This window comes from Podarcis muralis, chromosome 2, assembly GCF_964188315.1.
Source record: "Podarcis muralis chromosome 2, rPodMur119.hap1.1, whole genome shotgun sequence".
NCBI classification, from domain to species: Eukaryota; Metazoa; Chordata; class Lepidosauria; order Squamata; family Lacertidae; genus Podarcis; species Podarcis muralis.
This window is the reverse complement of record NC_135656.1, coordinates 84922814-84945331: the sequence shown is the minus strand read 5'-3', so window position 1 is coordinate 84945331 and position 22518 is coordinate 84922814. Positions and strand designations below refer to the sequence as shown.

The 22518-nt window shown below is 44.7% G+C and overlaps 1 protein-coding gene across 4 annotated transcripts in view; it reads right to left on the bottom strand.

The window, feature by feature from the left end:
* PLXNA1 (plexin A1) overlaps positions 1-22518 on the bottom strand; it is a 293792-nt gene that overhangs the window by 214193 nt on the left and 57081 nt on the right. For all 4 annotated transcript variants that reach the window (XM_028719206.2, XM_028719204.2, XM_028719207.2 and 1 more), the window contains exon 3: positions 13440-13622. In XM_028719206.2, coding sequence (XP_028575039.2) covers positions 13440-13622 — 183 coding nt within the window. The remainder of the gene's footprint in view (positions 1-13439; positions 13623-22518) is intronic.

Below are 22518 nucleotides of genomic sequence, written 5' to 3'. Positions count from 1 at the left end.
ATGTTTTAGAGTAGACCCAATGAAATTAATGGACCTAACTTAGTCATGTTCATTAATTTAGAGGATCAAACTAGAACCTGGGAGAACCAATCACTGCTTTTTAGCCTAATTTACCTCACAAGATCACTGTGGGGATTAAATGAGGAGGGAGAGAACCTTGCATGCCACCGTAAGAAAATAGTAGGATATAAATACATAAAGAAATGGGCCTACTCTGAGTAAAACAGTTGAATGTCACCCAGAGTAGCAATGTAAAGCATGGCACTCTGTAGACACTGGTTAAAACTAGGCCTCAGGTTATCATAGACATGGGGAGACAAGGCTATTAATTCTTAAACTCTAGCTCACCAGCAGAAGTGATGAACAGAGCATAGCCAGGGCAGGATAACCTACTTAACACGGAGAGGTTGTTTATTTTATTGTTGTTATTCCTATTAAAGAAGATGAGCCAACAAAAACAGAAATGAGGCCAGATCAGCTGCAGCTTCCATGGGAGAGAATAAACAAGCTGAAGAGTGCGTGAACTCTAGTGGAGGGGTGCAGATTCTGGAGACCTCCCTAATGCCTTAGCACCAGGAGCCATCTGGTTTGAGAAACAAACTGGGTTAGGGGAATTATATTGGAGACTGGACAGACAAAAGCAGACAAGAAAACATTCCCCCAAATTCCAGGGTCAATGTCTCTTCCTGACACCAGGAAGAAAAGATGCATGTATCCTGCCAAAATCAGAACTGATTCAGCCTTGGAATCCATTTTAAACACTTTAATTTAGCTGTATTTATTCATTACCAACAAAACAACAGAACGGTACAGAGCCAAGAGAAAGATATTTGAAATTCAGCAAGGAAGGGGAAAGGTGGCCATTAATAGAAGGGAAAAAACAGAAAGACAGTCAAACAACACAAAAACATATTGCATTTGAGCTAGAAACCAAACCCCTCCCTCCCACCCCCTAAAGAAAAGAAAATGAATCCTTGACTGGAAGTTTCTGTTAGAACAGAAACAGAATCAAAATAAATTCCAGTTACTGGTTCAGAAACAAGATTTTAAAACCACAACTGAAGGTATTATTCTCATGGTCCAACAGCACAGAGGGAAAACCCGAACACATGAAACTGGCAGGATTTTTTCTTTCTTATTTTATCCTATTGCATAAAATAAGAAACACAAATTCTCTTAACACACTAACAGAACAATCTGCGCCCCCATCCTCACTACACTGGGATGCATGTGTGTGTTGAATGGTGGAAGTGCCCCTCCACCCAGCTCTCCTAGCTCAGGTAGCTTTCCACCAACCAACAAACATGTGTGCAGGGCAGAGAGGCCTGCTGGTGAGGTCCTTCAAATGTTCCAAAATAGGACATTCCTAGAGCAGGGAGGTAGCTGGAACGAGTTAATCTGGGATCCACTGGATCCCAAGCCAGTCTCACCGTCATCACCTGACAGCATTGGGCCCGATTGTCCTGCTCCACCCACCACTTTGAGCTGCAGCTAAGAGTACCAGGGCTGCAGATGTGAGCCGAGCCCTGCTGCCCATCAAAGCTCCACGAACAGGAAGGGGTAAGTTTAGAATGCATCCTAAGAATGTAAACAGATGGGAGGGGCTGTCTGTGCTTCAGCCATGATGTAGATTCTACCCAAACTTCATAGCTGTTCAAGTTGTTGCCGAAATGTTTTCGTTCTACGTGTCCTACTTCATCTCACTATTCCCACTATGCTTCTATCCTTAGTGCCCCATGTTAGAGAGGCAGGCTTTCACTTGAAAGTGTTCCTCCACCTGTCCAAGTCCAGTTATAAGGTAAGAAAAGCTTAAGGAGGGTGAACAGGGCCTTGAAGAGCACCACAAATGTCAATGACTTCAACGATAAGGCAGGAAACCACCTATTCCCTTGGACGTACCAAAGCATTAAAGGGGAAGGAACACGGCCTAGATTACAATGTCTGTGGCGCAACCAAGAATAGAACCTGATCTCATGACTCTGAGCCCTCTGCTTCAACAAGTCCATTCTTTGTCTTCTCGGGGGGTGGGGGTGGGGAACTATATAAAGCACCCAGTCTCTAAAGTAAGGAAGTAATCCTCATGAACTGAAAGAAATAACTAAAAGACTTATACTGGCAAAATCCCCTACATCTCATGTCTTCTTGTTGGAGGGTGTGTGTATAGAGTTTCTCACACAAAAACAAGCATACCATTGTCTAGGGTTTATACCCTAGGCAGACTAATCAGGTGGCCGTTTTCAAGCAATCCAGCTGACCAACAGAGGAAACAGTAATGACCACACAAAAAGAAAGCCATGCAGATTTATTGGTTGGATGAGACTGATGCAAAACAATGATCCAATGATGACTAGGGAAAGGGTGGCAAGTAACACCAGGCAGATATTCCCAAACTTTCCAAGTTGCTAAAAATATACCCTCCATTGGGAGTCTTATGTAGGAGAAGGGGCACAAAGATAAACTCAAGGAGAAAAGAGGAGGAAAAGGAATGTGCAAAAGTAAGGGATCTCTTAACTATGGTTAAATACACACCAAGCCTTAGGTTTAGATTAGGATACGGGGAAATTCCAAGGACAGTTATTCTTTTCCCCCTAAGGCCAAATCTTTCAAAAGCAGCTCATGCTCTGTGGTGACCAACCAAAGAAAGCTCATGTTTACAGAAAGTAACTGACTATATACATAAATAAAATAAGATGTCTTGTGTAAAAGTCATCTATGCTGACTGGCAATTTCTGCTTCAGTTGTGAGTTTTCATGGGAGATATGTCATTGAAGTTAATACACTATTAGACTGGAAATAATACAAAAGATTCTGTCACAGAGCAGGAGGTACCTTGACAAAAACAACTCTCAAGTTATTCCTCATAGACCTTGATGATGAACATCCTAATCTTTCAAAGCAACAATCAGCATATTGTCAATTCCTCATAAACTGTTCAGATCTGTTTGTTGATAAAGTATAATGAAATAGTAAACCACTACATTCCAATCATGAAATAAACATGAATCCTCTACTAAGACTAATATTTGGCCAACATCTCTGAGAAAGAAGTCCCTAAATATAATAACCCTTAAGATATCCCCTACAGATCCCTCTGGAATTTACCTGCCTTATTTATGGCGTCCCCACTCTCTTATCTCTAAAGAGATTCCCTGCCAGGCCTAATCCTAATCTCATTGGCCCCAACCTTATCTCATTTACAGAGAAACTCTCCTGGTTAGAACTGAGACTGGCTCTAAAAGGCTCTCATTTCTTCTAATAGAGCCTAGATAACTTGTGTAAACAACCTTGAGAGAGACAAATAAAAACTCCAACAGAACTTGGTGTTCAGATAATCCCCTTCCAAGAGGTTCACAATGTTTAATCTCTCCTCTTCCCCCATCACTCCAACCAGGGTGACAGAAAATCTGTAAATGCCCAAGTGCCTGAGGCAATAGGCTCAAAAGGTCTCATTTCTCCCTCATCAATATTTAAGGTACTTCTGTCTTTCTTGGGACCGTTGTAGGTTTAATAACAGATGGTGGCTGTCTGAATAAGCGGGTTGCTCTTTTCAAAAACAGGGAGGAACCAAGAACTGGGACAATACACAAGGCCATACAGCAAGCTACAGAGAACTCCTATCTCAAGCTATGCTCTAAGTATTCATAATTAGTACTTATTTCTTCCCTTGCAATGCCAATCTAATCTAAACTGAACACAGCATTGGTGGATATCTAGAGTAATCCAATTAAATAATTCTAATCAAATAATTGCGAAGAGGAGGAGATTTTGGCAAAACCAAGGGGGTAGAAAAGCTGCACTATCTTCCACAGGAAATCACAAAGAACAACAAAGAGTTGGTGTGGAGAAAAACAGCAATACAGTATGTAATTCTCTGTTTGAATTGTGGTCTGTTTGACCACAAAGCCACTTCCGGGCCTGCCCCAGGAGGTGGGGTTGCGGGCATCACGCCCTCCCCACGTGAGCGGGGGCTGGGTTCAGCCCCCGCGAGAACAGGGGAATCCCGACCGTCCACGCCTCCCAGCCAGCCAATCGGCTGGCTGGGGGGGGCGTGGCTTGCCCTATTTAGGGCCGGAGCGGAGGGGGCTCGCCCTCTCTTCTCCGGCTAGCCCCCACGTTTTCCCACCCTCCCTCCCTTTAGTTGGGGTTTTAGGTAGGTCTGACTTTGCTATGGACTTCGGTCTGTCGCCGCAAGGGGCATAGTAGGAATTTTTCCCAATTGGCCATTTACAGCCTTTTGGTTTTTCGCCTACCTCGTAGCAACTCGTCACAACTCTTCGGCATTGGCGGTAGGCATTGGTAAGATGGGGTTAAGAGGATGTGTGTGGGGGGAGGAACGCCATCACCTCCCCCCAATGAACGAAGGGTGGTCCGTTAAAGGACTCCGGGGGGCGTGGCCCTATCCGAAGCCTATGGAGGTGAGGGCCAAAGGCACGCCCCAGAGCGGTGACCCGGGGGAGCTCCTAGCCGACGTGCCTCGGCGGGAGACTCCCCCGATTAGTGTTAACCCTTCCCCGTGTCTCCAGCAAATGGGCTGGAGCCGGATAGTCGATAGGACCAATGCCTAAGCCAATGCCTCTCATTCCTGAATTCAATAAAGTTGTGGCCTAATTCGCCCAATTAATCTTAATTATGGTGTCTCGTGTGTTTATTTATCTTGGTGGGGGGCGGGAACTCGCCACGCAAGTCAAACAACGCAGGCAAGGGAGTACAAAGAGGATGTGGCTTCTATGTGGCAATCCTAGCATATGAAAAAGTCATCTTCACATTTAGTCACCTTTGCAAATCCAAAGATCACTGCATTTGTGCACAACAATCCCATGACAACAGAAATGTAATGACTGGGACTGGGGGAAGGCCAGCAGGGCATCTCCTATAACACTACAGAGGTGAAAGAATTCCAAAATAACAAAATATCTAGTGATTAAAAAGTTATCAGTTCCTGCTATGATTACTTACTGCAGTTTTGTTTAGGTCTGTATAGCAGTAAATTAATGAGAAACCCACCAATCAGGGAGAGGAACTATAACTTCCTACAGTGCAGCTGCCCCATTGAATTTCCGTTTTAGCCATGTAACAAATGCACATTTATTTGTTTGTTTTTAGCTAAGTTGCACCCACCCATCCCTTCCTCTTTAACCTCTGACTGAACATGAGTTCTCCCCCTGTCTCTCTGTCAGGAAAGCAACAGAGATCTGAAAGGCAGTAGTGCTTTCCTGGGCAGCCAGTGTTGATATTCTCCCTCTTCTGACAGCAAGAGAACATATGCACAAATGCAGCAGCCACAGCTCCCAGCTATATTCCCCCAGGAGCAGTGGCTGCTGTGGCTTTGTTCACTCTCACTTTCTGGGAGAGAGGGGGATGAGGACTCCCATACAATAATAATGGGCACCTAAAGGCAGTTTCTACTTGCCATAGGCATCCATGAACACCTAATTACAAGGCTGAAGTGGAGCGTCGCAATTCCACTTCTCAATCTCTCTCTTCCTTTGTGCTTGTGTTTTCTGCATTTGGGTAAGCTAGAACTTCTATACTCACAGACAGACAGACAGACAGACAGACAGACAGACAGACAGACAGACAGACATTTGCTCAGAGGAGTTAAGTCAACTCAGAGCACACCCACTGAAATGACCAGATATGGCTAACATGGAGTCATTAATTTTAATGGGTCTACTCTGAGTAGAACTTAGTTGGCCACAATCCAGGGCTGTTCGTATGACCCCACAAAGGCTTAGGTGAGAAATCGTGTCTACCAGTAGTTTCTTTAAGGTGAAGAAGATGCACAGATATTTTTTATTAAAGTGCCTTCAGAGTATAACACTCATGCTAATGCCAAGCTCAGGCACAGTGTGCTGATCCCTTAGCAGCCAAATTGAGGGAGCTCCTGGCATACTTAGGGGAATCTTGGACATTTGCAGAAGCACATAAAATGTACTAATAGCAGAGAGGACCCAAAGGAGGGCAGCAGGAACAAAGAAGAACAAAAGTGCATGCAGCCTAGCAATGCTGTTACCTGAACCACAGTAGGAGCTCATGACGAACTGCTAGGCCCCTCCCTCCACCTCAGTGGGATCAGTACAGGAGGACAGAGATACACACTCACAACTCCACATTCCTGCATCTTTGAAAGTTCTAAATTAAGAAATCCTACTTCTTAAGGACCTCAGAGAGGTCAGTACAAAAAGATTGGATTCTTTCATTTGCTTGCCTAAGTTTCCAGTCTGTCGGTGTCATGATGTTTTAAGTGTCACTTGTCTTAAAAATGTGTATGATTACACCAGCTTTAAAGAAATTGAGGTGTTGACGAGTGTAATGTATGACCTGTTAGTTTCAATTGCAGCTAGAAATATATGTATAGAAGAACTTCTGAAGTCTTACTTTCAAGAGCTCCAGGATGGAGGAGGAGGACAAAAGAAAAACTATGCTCCAGATTAGCATCACTGCCCCTGCCCCTCTTCTCCCAAATGCTGAGATATGAAATTGCCATCCAGTTGCGCGAACCAATGAGACAATCCCCTTCTCAGTGCAGAGCTAGAAAGAGGCACAAGGGAAATGGGGAGGGAAGGAAAGGGGGGGGAGGGGTGACAGAAGAGACAGGATGAGGAAGGGCAGGTCAAGGGTGAGGCTACAGCTGCAACAGGTGCCGGCTGGCAGACCATTCTCAGAGAGGCAACTGTCTGAGGCATGTCTATCAAGGCACAGCAAACAGGGCCAAGCCTGCACTGTTGCTCCCTGGGACAAAGGGGCTCTGTGCGTTTGCATCTGGCATCCTGAACAAATGCAAGAGGGCAGGATAGCATGGAGAGAAGAGGCTGCTCTCCATGGAGAAGAGGGGCCCTGGTCATTGTACAAGGACATGAGCTCACAATCTTCTTTTAAGGCCATCTTCTGGAGAAGGCTTGTCTATCTTCCCCTTTGACCTCCAATATTGCACAAACTTAGGCAGGAAGCAGCACTGCCCCATATCCAGCAACACAGGCAGTGGGGTTTCTCAGACTACAGATGTAGGCACCCATGAATTTGCAGGCACAACAGCTCTCCATGCACATCTGTCTTTTCCTGAGACAAACGAGCCAAGGCATGGTTGAGTTGTTGAAAGGTCTCATTCAGTGGAAAGGTATGGCTACTTCTCAGTGGAGGGAAAGGAATTTAATCCACTGCATTATGACATCACATGCCCAGAACAAATATTTTAAATACCCTGACCTGGGGCTGAGCTTTGGTGAGTTCTAACTCAAGCTAAGTCATATCTTTTTAAGCATTTCCAGCATTTCTTAATATGATTATCCTTCCAAGCTCATTAGGTCATTTTCCTTGAGACACAATGAACACAATCCATAAGCCACCATTTATGCAACAAAGTACACCTAAGTCCCAGAGAGGGGACCCTGAATGCAGGACAGAGGCTCAACTCAATACCTTTGAGATTTCTTCCAGTCTTATGATCACTGAATACTGGTGGCCAAAGCACTTCTGCCAGTGCAAACTGCTCCAAGTGACATAGAAATGAGAGCAGTTTCCCAGCTCACAGACTAAATAGAGCAGGGAGGTGAAACCTGTGACCGTTCAGATGATGCTGGAGTCAAATCCCCATCAGCATTAGCTAGCACAGCTAATGGTCAGAGATAATGGAGCTGTAGTACAAGACGACACAGGATTTCCATCCCTGAACCAGGAGAGCTATTCCATATTTATAACAGTCATGAAAGAGAATGCAGCCCAAGGTTCTTCAGCATAATTCCTGTCCTCTCCACCCCAGCCTCCTAGCTCAAGCAACACTTTTGTTCTTCGTAATGACGTTTTCATGAGAGTGACTCCTGTGGGGTGGTGAACGCACCCTGAAGTAGAAAAACCAGGCAGTGGCATCGAACTGTGGCTTCGTACATACTACACAAAGGATGCACACAACAGAAAATCCTGGGAAATGCAATTCACCCCACACAGAGCTACAATTCCCAGCATCCTTAACAAAATGCACTTCCCAAGATTCTTGGGGAGCTCAATGTATGGTGTGTCTGCAGCCTTTGGAAGGTTCTAAATACATGTCTGGGGGGCAGCACACCCATAGGCAAGGGAAAGTCTGAGCTAACTGTTGAGCACATTGAGGAAGCATGCCTTAAGCTAGCCACACCCCTTCCTGCAGCGCCCACATTCCTTCTCAAGGACTGCATCTGTTCCGCCTCCTTTTACGAGAAACAGGAGATGGGAAGATTTTCCTTGCCACACAGTGCCAGGATCAGCCTTTTCACCAAAGTGCCAAAGGGAATTCTGGCACAAGCTTTGCTGCTTTTAAGCGAAAGGATTAACAACCTTGCCAGGAGACAGAAACTGCAGACAGCCACTGTGTGAGCTGCATGGAAGGCTATGCTACTGCCCCACATCTCCAGCTATTCACCCTGTAGAAAGTTCACCCATTATTTCACCCATCCGCTTCTGCTCTCTGTTTTTGAGAGTGAGGAGTTATAGCCAGCATTAATCCTACTCAGAGTAGACTCGTTTAAATCAATGGACCTTAAGTTAGACATGGCCATTAATTCCAGTGGTTCTGCTATGAGAAGGATTAATGCTGGCTACAACCCAATGTTATATATGCACAGGGACTGGATTTTAAAAAGAACTAGGAGTCAAAACAATCAGGAAGCCTTTAGGAAAACTTAATTCCAGTGTCACACAGGGTCCTTCCTGCAACATTTCCTAGCCAGCAAACTGCCTATAATTCTCAGGTCTTGCGTCCCTCAAATATTTTGTCCTATGCCTAGCAATAATAACTGTTCCCCATCTCTTTTGCAGTCTTCACATAATGCCTCCCATTATATACATCTCTGTAGCCACACGTCCCATCTTCTATTTACCTCTAGGTTGGGGGAACAAGAGTGAAGGAAGCCTGGGAGAATTGTGTTCCTGCTGTAGCTGCAGAGACAGCCAGGGGCAGGGTCTGATTGCACAGGGCTCCCTAGGAGGATCAAGTAACTGCTGAGGCAGCGTTTTCCCCATCTTCCAATCTCAGTCAGGCGGCCCTTGCTGGAAAAAACCAAGTTCTCGATGTCACCCCAGGAGTTCCACACACACACACCACTACCTCAAGGTTAAAGTAGGGGACACAGACCACTTTATACACTGACATATGCAGACACTTCAGGGGGGTTAAGCCCCACTACAGTCCCGCTATATGTTGCACTCAAAACTGACATATGACAAAGGTACAGATCCTTTTCTTCCCTGTTTGCACGTTTGCTTATTTTTAGCATTCTTTGGGACTAGCTGGCATGGAAAGTTGAGGGCAGGGACGCTCTGAAAAGTCAGCTGAAGCTAGTTTCAGACCTAACTAACCCTATAACTGCATTCTTTACCAACCTGCCTACCATGGGGGTTGCTTTGTAGACCCAGAAGGTGCTTTTGTGCTTTTTTGCAGGGCAATTGCGTCTTCAATCTTAACAATATGTCAATCAAAAGGGCAGGAAGAAAGGAAAAATTAGGGGAAGAGGCAGAATGTTTTTGTTGTTGTTGACAGCCATCTGTCTCGAGATACTGTGCCTCTGGGGGTGAAGTCAACCCACAGGAGAATCACAATGCCTGTTGTGGCTGCAGAGACCGGTAACTCCTAACTGCTGCCTCCCGTGTTGTTTTTTCTGTGTTAGGAACACTGAAGTGCCCTCTCCAGGGTGCAAGCCTGGGTACTGTGTATGAAGGTCCCTGGCTGCCCATTGGACAAAACTCCCCTCCCAGCCTTGCTGACGTAGAAAGCATGATGTTTGACACCAACCTGGCTGCAGGAGGGAGATGTATAAGACGCTATCCAACTATCTTAGGGATTTCATTCTGGATTCATGTAGGGTTTACTCCTTAGTATTTTCTTCTCCCATAGATTTTTCCTCTGGGTTTGCTCCGGAAGCCTTTCTCATGAATGAATATAGCAGCAAGGCAGCAGAGGTTTAGGATTAGAGTTTCCTTCTCCTTGAAGGGCGACCTTCAACCAGGTTGACAAGCGCCATCTGCCCCTCATTTCCCTCTAAGGGAGGAGGAAACTACCGCCAAAGGAAGAAATTTTCTGGACACAAAGCAAACATCAGGTTCACCAGAGACAAATAACTGGATGCTAAAGCACACCATCTCAGTGGTTTCATCTATCCTCCTGCCACATGTCCGTCCACACACTCACACATGCAGAACTGCCCCAGCAGAGAACTCTTTAAAGCCTGCAATTTGGAACCTTAAAAGTGGAAGAGAAAATGGTAGAAATGAGACACCAATCACTTCAGACCACATATCAATCCGAAAGGGATGACAATCTGCCTATGTCTTCTCTCAGCCTTCATGGCTACAAAGCCAAAGCCCTGACAAAGTGAAATCTCTCGTGATCCATTTGGACTAGAGGCCGCCAGCCATTCTGGTGCCTCTTTTTATCGGAAAGAAGTCAGGAAACATCAATAGCAGGTCTACTGCCCAAAAGGGAATGAAGTCTTACTGCTACACTGAAGCAAGAGTATGAGTGTCCTAGCAGTTACAGGAGTGTGGCTGACAGCGTAGATTGCTAGCTCAAGAACTTCAAACAGAGGTGTACACCAGGTCCTCTCTCTCAATGGTGTAGTCCAGCTTTTCCATATACCTAAGACATAAAAAAAGCACCAAGCTCCACCATTAAAAAGACCTCATGCTCTACATTACACTTTTTCTGTACATAACAGCATCTGCCGAATCTGCATATCTGCAGTGGGGAAAACATTTGTGCCACAGACATACTTTAAAGCACATATATGTCTCCACACCCAGAGATTGTCTCCATGTAGAGCAAGGTTACCCAAACTTGGATCTCCAACTGTTTTTGGACTACAACTCCCATTATCCCTAGGGTAGCAGGACCAGTGGTCAGGGATAATGGGAACCGTAGTCCAAAAATAGCTGGAGGCCCAAGTTTGGGAAACCCTGATGTAGAGCAAACTTAATTCATGAAGCAGCTGTGACACAGCCACTCCTCCCAATACCTTGTATCTGAATTCAGTCTCCTATAAGAAGTAACCCACTTTGGCTGTTCAAACAAAATATCTGTAATCTTTGAATGATGAGGCCTATAAGATCAGTCTTAAGGCCACCTCATGGGGTGTGCTCTCTTAAAATACTGATATATCGCTTCGCCTGCTGTCTAGATGAGCTGTCTTTTCTGAGGAGGTCTCATATTTAGAGCAGAGAACAAAGTTGGCTAAGATGAGCTTTCGCTTCAAAGTGGCAGAGTCTAGGTTGTTCTTATTGAACAAAACACCTACATTTCTGTAATACAACAGCTACGACACTACCTTGGGGTTTCACAGTTTTCCTAGTGCTGAGCTGACTAAAAAAAGCTCCAAAACCAACTCTATTTACCCTCCTAATAAACAAAACAACTCTTCTCTGCTTATGTGGGGCCTACACTGTCTTAATCACATGTCCTAAAAATGACCTTCAACCTGGCCTCAGGCCAGTCTTTGCATTCCAGATTCACTGAACTAAAAATCAGTATCTTGCTTGTTCTCAGTCTGCAGGGATTAGACGTAGATACCAGTTTCCCTGTGCTAGAAAAACATTCCACATAGACAAGATGACTCCAAGCAGGGCAAGATGCAGAGCAAATTCAGTGTACAGAATGTTCGATCAACAGAGTAAAGCTCCTGCCACCCCACATCCGTAATTAGCATGTTGCGCACCAGTCCTTTCCTAAGCTATGCTTCCAAGACACAATCTTATGGGCCACAACCCAACACTTCACACATTATGCTTTTAAGATATAAAGTGGTACCTCAGGTTAAGTACTTAATTCATTCGGGAAGTCTGTACTTAACCTGAAACTGTTCTTAACCTGAAGCACCACTTTAGCTAATGGGGCCTCCTGCTGCTGCCGCGCTGCTGGAGCACGATTTCTGTTCTCATCCTGAAGCAAAGTTCTTAACCTGAAGCACTATTTCTGGGTTAGCGGAGTCTGTAACCTGAAGCGTATGTAACCTGAAGCGTATGTAACCCGAGGTACCACAGTACATATTAAAAAATGCACATTAAGCATGAATGGGTTAAACACGTTTTCACACATGTGTCATACATGTACTGTACACCTCCTCAGGGACACAGAATTGGCTATTGGGTGCTCCTATGGCAAACCTGAGTCCTTTTCTGCAGCAAAATGTGCAATGTGCTCAGCTGAGTTTGATGAGCACATGCTGACTTCCACTAATGCACACCTGCATCTATTATATGTTTGTACAAGGATTTTGTTCTTCCCATGAGACTAATACATCCAATGCATATACTAAGCCACTGCGTGCCTTCCTCTCTACATTCACATTCAAAAGGCACTACACCGACTTCTGTACTAGAAAATACTTATAAGCTTTGAAAATTAGAACCTTCGTCAGGGAGGGGCAAAAATATCAAAGGTGGAAGCAACTCAAAATTCAAGCCATTCCTTAGTTCAGACCCCAGTATCAACATGCCTTGGGTAAAGAGGAGCCCCTTACTTGATTAGGTGCTTCCTAAAAAATTCTGCTAAGGCCCTAAATACAATTCTGCCTGGTAGAAGATGCAGTTATTGCCGGCTGTGTTTACACAGGGAATAGCCAGCTGTAATTATAGGAACGATGTTATGATAACAGGAAACCCATGCCCTGTGGAGATATTGAGGAGAGGCATACAGCTATTTGCTAATTACCAACAACAAGAACCCTTTGTGTAGCTGGGGAAGGATGAGTTCCCTCTACTTTGTGGACTTAGGCCCACAGATGTTTTAAATCATCCACATCAGAGTTATTCTGCAGTCTCCAAGGCGTATGCACAGTTATCAGAGTTCTTTGGTTCTTGCTGACAGAGCAGAGCCATCGTCCTCAGGAATTTCCCCCCAAAATGCATCTGCTTAGTGTAACACAGGCAAATGTGTGTGGCAAAACTGCAGAAGCTAACAAGAAAGTAGCAATGCAACTTCACAGCAAAGGCAGGAAGAGCAGAAATGATGGCAACCTCAAAAAGGCTGGCAAAGGTCCTCTAAACAAGAAGGAAGCCTGCTCTAAGGAGACCTTTAAAAGAGACCAGCTGAGTCTGATATTTGCTATTTTCCCTACAAGACTTGCTGAAGACACGAAGAAAAGCAATCTGGCTTTAGCACATTGCACAGAAAAAGGCACTTGACATGTAATATTGGCCTGTATTTTTAAAATATTTCTGCCCCAGGAGAGATTGTACAGAGGGTAATACTTCTGCTGAAAGAGCAGATGGAAAGGATACTAGAAAAAAGCAAGTAACAGTTGTTCAAGGTCAAATCCTTCCATACAGAAATAGCTCCAAACGTTATGAAGAAATTGTGCACATGGAAATATCCGCCCCTTCCATTCCATTGCTCTCACCCTCTGACTTTTGCCCTCTTATGGTCCAAGCAACATAACCCTACAAAACCCCAAAGAAAGAGCTTCGTTGCCCCCTACCTTTTTTATCCTGCCTCTCCGTGTCCCAGCAAAGACCACGGTGTGCCCACGGTAGTCATACGCAGCCACTGATGTCATGCCATCTTCCTTGTCCACAAAGAGCGGCACACCTTCAATGGTGACTGTTCCACCCAATGGCTGGTTAAAATCCTGACCACAGAAATTGTCATCAATTTGCAGGGGCTGTGGGAGAGAAAGGGAAGGAAGAGATTAGCTGTTTGACAGCATTCCAGCATATCATGTAAATGGCTGTGAATGAGAAAATGGTACAGAAATCTGCAAAGTCACCACAGATACAAAAACGTATAATTCTAGTGCAGTTGCTGATGGCTTCCTTAGGAATGCATGTGTAAGGCAGTCACAGGTGCAAGAACTCTCTTAAAAACCCTCTTCCTATTCCTTCCCATGAATTTCAAGAGGCCCGTGCAGCCTCTCACTCCATCAATGTTCCTTAAAAAAATTCCACAATTCCACAGGCACATATCAGGATATGTAGTGCACCACTTCACCATCTAATTTCCACTTTCAGAATCCTTTCAGAAGAGTGCAAAACAAGGACATGGGACAGTTCCTAAATGTGGAAATTATCAAAGTGAAGGAATGAAACCAAAATAAAAAGGTAGCATTTCTGAAGTTCCAACATCTATATAAAATTACTGTAAAAATCAATACACTTGAATAAAACGAAAACAAAAACTGCTGGGATGCAGCAAGCAAGAGACACTTCACACACTTCATGGCAGAGGCAAATGCATGTTAACATTTAGTGTGCACTGGCTTCTACCCCATAACAAGGTGGCAACATTGTTTTTTAAGTGCATATGAACTGTAGGAACTAGCCCTGTCTCCTTGTAGTATGTTTTTGTGGTAAACACACCAATGCAAACCCTATCTCCCATGCACATTGCAAGGTAAAAGTGAGCACAAGCTGCAATTTTAACACGGACCTGTTTCAACTGCGAATCTTTCTTTCAAGAGTGGCCTCAGCAAATTGCACATTAGGTCACCAGTATGCCAGGATCCTATTCTCTTGCATAGTTAGCACAATGCTCAGTCTACGCCTGTATAGGGCAGAGATGCAGCAACCTGAGGCCCAGTTCAGATGCAATAACAGAGATGCAGTCCCAGGGGCTGCAAACAGGTTTTGCACCTGCAAACTCCTTCTTCACTCTTTCCTTTGCACCCCCAGTTTTGGTGAAGATTTCTTTGTTTACAAGCTACCTGGGTGAGACTAATTAACAACATGCTAATCAGCTTAAGAGACCATCTTGCACCATGTGTGTCTACTGAACCTCTCAATTTGAGGAACTGACACTTTTACAAGTGTCATATAAGGTTCGCTTTGCATCTGTGAGGAGTCAATCTTTTCAATGTAGAAGCTTTGGAACTCGCCATTATCCACATCTCATTAAAGCCAACTTTTGATTCAATCAGATACCCTAATGGCAGGTCATAGCAACCTTTATGCTCCTGTATCATTTTCAATGGTTTACGGCTACATGAATACTCCTCCTTCAGTTGAGACTGTAAATTGCTAGAAAAAGCAGCAAACTGACCAGGGTGTTTAACTATTTAAAGGGCCACCTTCCATGAATGGAATCACCATCACTTCCCCATATTCTTTGTTCACTTAATGTTTCCAAAAGCATGGTGACCTACATACCTACCAATTGTGCCACTTTGCCAAAGAGCTAAACTACAGAAAACGAAAGTGATCAGCTACAGGTCTGGAGAGAGACCTTAAACCATATTTTCCCGCTTCAAAAGTCACAAGAAACTGTAGTTTAAGAAATCAGGAAATTTCTGCTGAAGCTGGACATATGAAGCATCAGCATAACCACGGAGGGGGGCGGGGGGACAGCTGGCCCCCGAAATAAATAAAAAAAATCAATATAAATACATAGCGAACTGAGGTTCTGCCCCCCCCCAAACAAAAGGCCTGCCCCCCTAACAAAAATCCTGGCTACACCCATGATTATGAAGAGAGGAAGGATGGGGGGAGTGAAGAGGGAGCATGTGGGCACACAGCTTATTCTTGTTTTAATAAACCACAGTTGGTAATATTAGCTTGTGTTGCAGCAAATCTCTCATCTAATTAGTCTTCTCCAGGTGGAGAGAGATATAGATCTGCTTCAGCTAATGGAGCACCTTTAGATAAAAGACCTATGCTGCTACTTTGAGGCAGAAGAGTTCTATGTTTACCTATTACTATTATTAGTTTATTACTATTATTATCATTACCACTGCCATTATTTATGCTGTAAAGTTCACTACACTCTGTACAAATGATAACATAGGCATGCCCTTGCAGAATGGCTTGCAACAGACACAACACAAGGAAAAAGGGACAGGAGCAGAAAGGAGAAAATACACACATTCAGAGTTTAAGCGGGTTGAATGTCCACTGAAAGAATCTGTTCTTAGAGATTAGAATGCTACAGGGGGCCTGGCCATCTCTTCCTGCTTTATGACAGCTGCCTGGTGCCTAAACCTACTTTGAAACCACACAGTAAAGTGAGCGTAGTGTTGTAAAGGGTCTAAAGCATGTGGAAAAAAGTTGTCTGTCCTTTTACAGGGGCCAAGATACTGTGGCTAGCAGCTGGTCTAACAAGAGACGAGGCCTTCCATGCACATGTTTTAACCAGCACCACTTGAGGAATTCTTCTTGTCAGCTTTTATCACAGTCTCAAGGATTCATTGTGCAGCTCTTCGCATCTGTGCTACAGGGCCCAAGGGGAATGGCACTATATAATTCTGCACCTGTGTGCTTTCCAGTTCTCCCCCAGGTCATTCCTAAATAGGGAATGTTGTATCTCATGGGCGGCAAGAGGAATGTGCTTGCAAGCTGCAGACACACACATGCAAACTACAGAATCCACCCATATTACATTCCTCCCTGTAGTTTCGCATGGACACCACGTTGCCCACATCCTGTCCTAAGCTGCTGGCCCTTGTGTCTGCACAGATGTTAAACAACTCCTACATTCTGCCCCAGAGACAGACAGAATTCAACAAGGGATGAGAGGACTGGGCGGGGGCAGGATGAAGTGGACCCTGTTCACAGAACAGTTGCGAGGCTGTTCAGGTCTCTCTGGGAGACCAAGAGAGGTCTGCAGAATAGCTTTATAGAGTGCAATTTTAGCAAGCCATATCCAAAATAGAGAGGAAGCCGGCAAGGCTTATCTTCCCTTGCCTTTCACGCTAGTGACAAATCCTAAGTGTGCCATAGCATTTATTGTACATACGTTTACTGATATGTGGCTTCTAAAACACTGGGGTGGGGTGAGGGGGAGAAGGTACGTTAGCCCGAAATGCCAAAACAGTGGAGGGCAGTTTTAATACTCCCAATCAATCTGCAGGCCCTTGCAGAATAAACTAATTTTGTTTCAGCTGTAAACTTCCTTTCTGTATTCAACCAGCTAGGCTAGGCCAAAGGACTATTGTTTGCAGGGTCACAAAACTCCTGCAGAGACAACCTTACCTATGCTTGATCAGAGAGGGGGAGAGAAAGCAATCGTATCTTAGCATGCTTCCAGGTAGTTACCTCCCACTGTAACTGTAGTAGTAAAAAATGAGGTACAGTGGTACCTCTGTTTATGAGCGTCTTGGAAGCCGAACATTTTGGTCTTCGAACGCCGAAAACCCAGAAGTAATTGCTTCCGTTTTTGAACACGCCTCGGAAGTCAAATGTTTTTCAGTTTTTCCAATTGAACTTGCAACCAGCCCTTTGCGCCTCAGTTTTCAAACGTTTTGGAAGTCAAACCGTCTACCGGAACAGGTTACGTTTGAGAACCAAGGTACCACTGTATACAGGAAGAGTGCAATTAACACTGCCCAGATGGCTGGGGGGGGCAGGGTGCTCCTTCTCACTGGCACAGAGAGGTAGAGGGGCTTCACCACAGCAATGGTTTTAGCTTTACCCAGGTTGGCAGTGAGCTCCCACAGTAGAAAGTCCTGGAATGGGGCACTGTGAGGCAGGGGACTGGCAGCTTTGGATTCAAAGCCGCATGAATTTCTCAAAAAGCCCTCAGCAGCAACAAGCTTGAAGCTAGTGCAGAAGAGCACAGCAGAACAAAGAAACCTGCCCTCCAAAGATGGCCACCACATAGGAATGCAGAAGCAAAAGTAGGATCCAAGGGCTGTCTCAAACTGCAAACAATTTGAGAAACAACTCTTTCTCAGAACTCCAAGCAGCCCAAAAGGGTTGCCATGAACCAGGGTGTGAGTTGGAAATTTCCTGGTACCACCTTCTGAAAACTATATTTCAAGAAGGACAGGGGTCACCTCACGGTAGCCTGGCAATCTGGAATCATCAATGGCATTTGCTGAGGAGTCCAGCTGAACCAGCAGGCCAACATTTACCCCGGTGGAGTAAATCATCTGCCAAATCCATGCCAAAATGGATCTAGATCACTGGTCTTCAACTAGTGGGCCAGGAGCCTGATCCAAGGTAGGTCACTACTGGAGCTCTAGTATCATGCAAATGTATGGTAAAAGGTTTAGAAAAAGGTCTCCAAATGCATGTTTGGGTCAAAACTGGGTCCTGGGTCTGAAGGAGTTGAAGATAATGCCAAAAATGCCTAGCTGGACCATGACTCACTTAAGCACCTAGCCCAATAATAGAACACTTCTCAGCAATTATCCAATATGATTGAATATGGTCGAAAAGTTCAACAATGGTCTTAATCAAGCTGCTGGGGGGGGGCTGCCTCTAATTTTGTGTTTTTCCATGCTCCATGGCCACCATTTTGTGCTATGCCACACCACTCCCATAGCAGGCAACCTGCGACTGGTACCCCCAGCACTCTCTCAAAATTCATAAGCAGAATAAATTGTGCAATAAAGAGGCACATATAGGAAGATCTGCACAATTAAGGCAGGTCACAGAATCAGTTTTTCTAGGTACAAAATCTGTGTTTCTTTGTCACCAATTCTGATACTTCCAAAAACTGGTGCAGTCTTGTTTGTAGGAAAGTGATTCTAACTCTGTAGGAGTTTATACTAAGAATAACTTGTATTGTTCTCTCCCAAGCAGCTGGCAGATGGCCAGGTAAAGTGGAATACTAGTATCCCCATACCATTTGTCATTTGGACATTATTATTACAGTCATACCTTGGAAGCCAAACGGAATCCATTCCAGAAGCCCGTTCGACTTCCAAAACATTCGGAAACCAAGGCACAGCTTCCGACTGGCTGCAGGAAGGTCCTGCAGCCAATCAGAAGCCATGGAAGCCACGCCAGACATTCAGGTTCCAAAGAACATTCACAAACCGGAACACTCACTTCCGAGTTTGTGGTGTTTGAGAGCCAAAGAGTGCAAAGGCGTTCGGTTTCCAAGGTACGACATTATTATTTATTGAATTTATATACCGCCCTATACCCGGGGGGTCTCAGGGCGGTTCACAGACCTAAAATAACCTATTTCACATTTGAAATGGGGAAACAAGGCCTGAAAGGGCCAAGTTGCCCAAACACATTGTTTTCTGACCAAAAGACAAACACGTTGGGCAAGATTTTTCTGCCTTTGCCTAAGCTGAACCCTGGTCTGCCAAGCTGACAGTTGCCTCCAGAACTTAGGTTCACCAACATTTTGATTCAAAAAAAGAGGAGGTAGGGAAACCGCAAGTGGTTAGCTTCTGGAGAAGTCCTCATATAGTATACCTTAAATGAGATCCTCCTTGCAAGCATCCCGTGAGATGCCCCAGCCTAAGTCTGTCACAGATCATGGCACAGGGAGGAGGCAAGAAGGATGGCAAAATGTCTGCAGTTAGCACACAGTGTGTATGCTCCCTTCGGCTTCTGAGGCGGGCCTAGCAGCTTGGTACTAAGAGAGGATGACAGGGAGATGTGGAGAAAACACCACAAGGAAGGAGGGAAGGAGGGGTCAGGAATGGGGAAATTCCTTGAACCATGAAATCTGTTCCTATCTCCACCTCAGCAGGAAGAGAGCTGTTGCCATGACAACCTCTAGTCCAGCAGTCTCTGGCCATGAATTTCAGGGTCTGGGGGATGCAGGGAAAACAGAGAGGAAGACCGAAGAGAGAAATAACTGAAGTACTCAAATACCACGAATGGCAATGTGTGAGTTGAAATACCCACAAGGTGCACACCAAAAAACCCTGGGCTCTGCTAATTCCAGCAGAATACAGCAGTACGGTAATGAAAGAGATACAGTTCCCAGCAATCTTCAGTGGGTTCACTGCACACCCAGAACGGACAACTGCCAAGCCAAGCCGAGAGAACACTGCTAAAAGAAAGGGCCCAGGTGCACTCAGAAGTACAAAAGTTCCTAGCAAACAGGGAATTACATCCATGGGCATTTAAATTTGCAGGCTGAAGTGGAAGTGCAAAGGGAGCAGCTTTAGTTAGCAATGTAGTAAGAGCATCACATCTAGGACTTGTATATGTGCACACATTCCTAAAAAACACATATTGAGGGTGGTGAATTAATTGGCTTTGAGAAATATTTGACAAAGTTGTACAGTATATGGATAGCAAGTCACTTAGCTGTGCACAACTCTCAGCTCATTTGTCACTATTGCACCTCCTTCCCTTTTCTTATATGTGCTCACTGCCAAACTGCACATTCAGGGCAGAAAAGTGGGGTAGCCAATCTGTAGCCTAACCCATACCATACAGGCTGCAGCTTGCACTGTCCTGAAGGTTCTGTACCCACCAATGATATAATCAGCATGCACCAGTCCCTAAAAGCCAGCTCAGGGCAAGGGTACATAGGCTGCAACCCAATGCACACTTTTAGTGGGACTTGAGCATGATGTGCGTATGTTTACAATCGCCTAATTTTGGATGAAACCTAGACACAGGTACAGAGATCCGACATCTGTATGGAATTTCCCACACCTCTATTTTTTTCATACCAACTCTGATTTACAATACAATACTCCAGAAGTACTATCTAGGCAGGATGTGAGAGGCGACAGAAGCAGAATTCTATTTCTGACAGAAATTTTCCAGGTAGTTTAAGCCTGACACATAGCTTTCAAATAGATGCTCGTTACTGAAGCTTGCGTGACTGCCTGCTTGTGTAAACCTTTGCCTGAAGCCAAGAAGAGAATAGGAGACCCGACAATATCAACAAGGGGAAACTACAGAGACAGGATTCCCTCCTTCTTACCCTTCCAATCTCTGTGGCAGTCATGAATAGCTGGACATAAGGGAGTAGCTATAACCGGGGGGGGGGGGGGGAGGGAGGGAGAGACTTAACACAGATTCTTAGGGCTAAATGTTCCTAGGCTTCCTCAAAAGCTTAAATATCACAAGCTTCATAATCTAATCATTAGAACATTCCTAAAAAGTAATTGTAAGTAACAAGCACATGGCTCCTTCCTGCTGAAAACAAATACACTCAAAACCTTACTGCGATATTCCCAAATGGCACCAAAATCCAAATAAATAAAAGGTCACTTGTGTATCTGTTAAATCTAACTACTACTATAAATCCCTGGCAACGGAATCATGATTTCTGAGCATTTGTAGGCTGGCAGTGCAGGAAATGGATTAGAAGTAAACAAAAATTGGTGCTAATACAAACACAGCTTTGGGGCAAGAATGGACACTTTGTGAAGACGAACCGTTTATTTCCGCATCCTATTTGTATCCAGCCGGGATGCCTTTTTAACCATCCAGTTATGTGTGGTCTTTCAGGCCCAAACCCCTGCTTGCTTTCCTCTGGGTTGTTTTCCTCCCGCCCTTGTACTGCCCAGCATAGAACAATTCCTCTCAAGTTGTGCAGTTAAAGGGCCTCAGCAGGCAGCCGCAGAACTGCAACAGTCACTCACAGACCCGCACCTTTGAAGGCAATAACAGCTAACCCCTGACCCTCTGCACTTCAGTAAACAGGGTGATGGAGAAAGCAACTAAAAACAAAATTCAAAAAAATCCAGGGAAGCTGAGGAAGCCTATTCAGACCCAGAAAACCAATTCACAGCTGTGATTCCTTTTGCTTGCTCAGCTGTTCCTGAATCCCCATAGCTCATTTTAACAGAGGTTTGTGATGAGGAAGCAGCAAATAATAAATAGTAGTAATTAGGCCTGAGAAATAATTCACAAAGTCGACAGAAGGGGACCACTTTAGTGCAGACAGAAATGACACCTTTCCCGGTTTGGTGAGGAGGAAGAGGGCGCTGCCCAATTGTTTATTTATACACATTAATTAATTCTAAAATACGCAGCTCTAAATTTGCCGACATTCAGAAGACAAATATTTTTAAAAACTTAAAAGCCAGGTCAGAATGCAATAAAGGCATACATAAAAATGTAGAAGTACTACCTAATTGTTCTGCATGGTTTAATGCAGGGTCACATCTTAATGTGAAATATGCAGTCTAAGAGAAGCACAGGGCGGAGCAAGAGGGGGGGGATGCGCCCCAGGATAGGAATGAATTAATCTCAAGGGATGATATTCAGCCCATGTGCTCCACAGAGTTCTGAAAATTTAGCCACGCACAGACACTAAGTAATAACAGAGCTAATACACTTTTGAATGTGACATCCCCATCATTATTCCATGGACCTTTCACCTTGGTCATGCGACCTTTGCCCTGCAAGGCCTGTGCATTACGTCTTAATTTCTTCAGCTCTTAGAGTGTATAGCTTGGTGGTAGAAAAGGGGGTTATAAAAAAATTCTACTTCCAGGAGGGCTGGAGCATAACCAATGAAGGTATTTAAGCTCTGGCAGCACCTCTCAGCCAATGCAATCTTTGTTCCACACTGCTCTCCCCACTCCAATTTGCAGCTTCCTCAACCTCATCTGCTGCTGAATATGCAAGAGCATAAATGTTTATGGTGTTTACTCTTCTCTGCTTTGTCTCAACAAACTCTCTGGGAAGCGACAAATACAGCTGCATTCCCGGGCTGCGGAAGAGTGCCTGCCACCCGCCTGCCATGCTACACCGACACCACCTCAATAAATAATTATGCCAGCAATTAGCTTGTTAGCAGCAAAATGACTCGTTAGGGATGCACAGGCAGGTGCCACACCAATAAGAGGCCAGATCCAATCGGACTATTTGGTGGGAAGGAAACAGATTTGGGGCGGTTTCTGAGAGCAGAAGGGC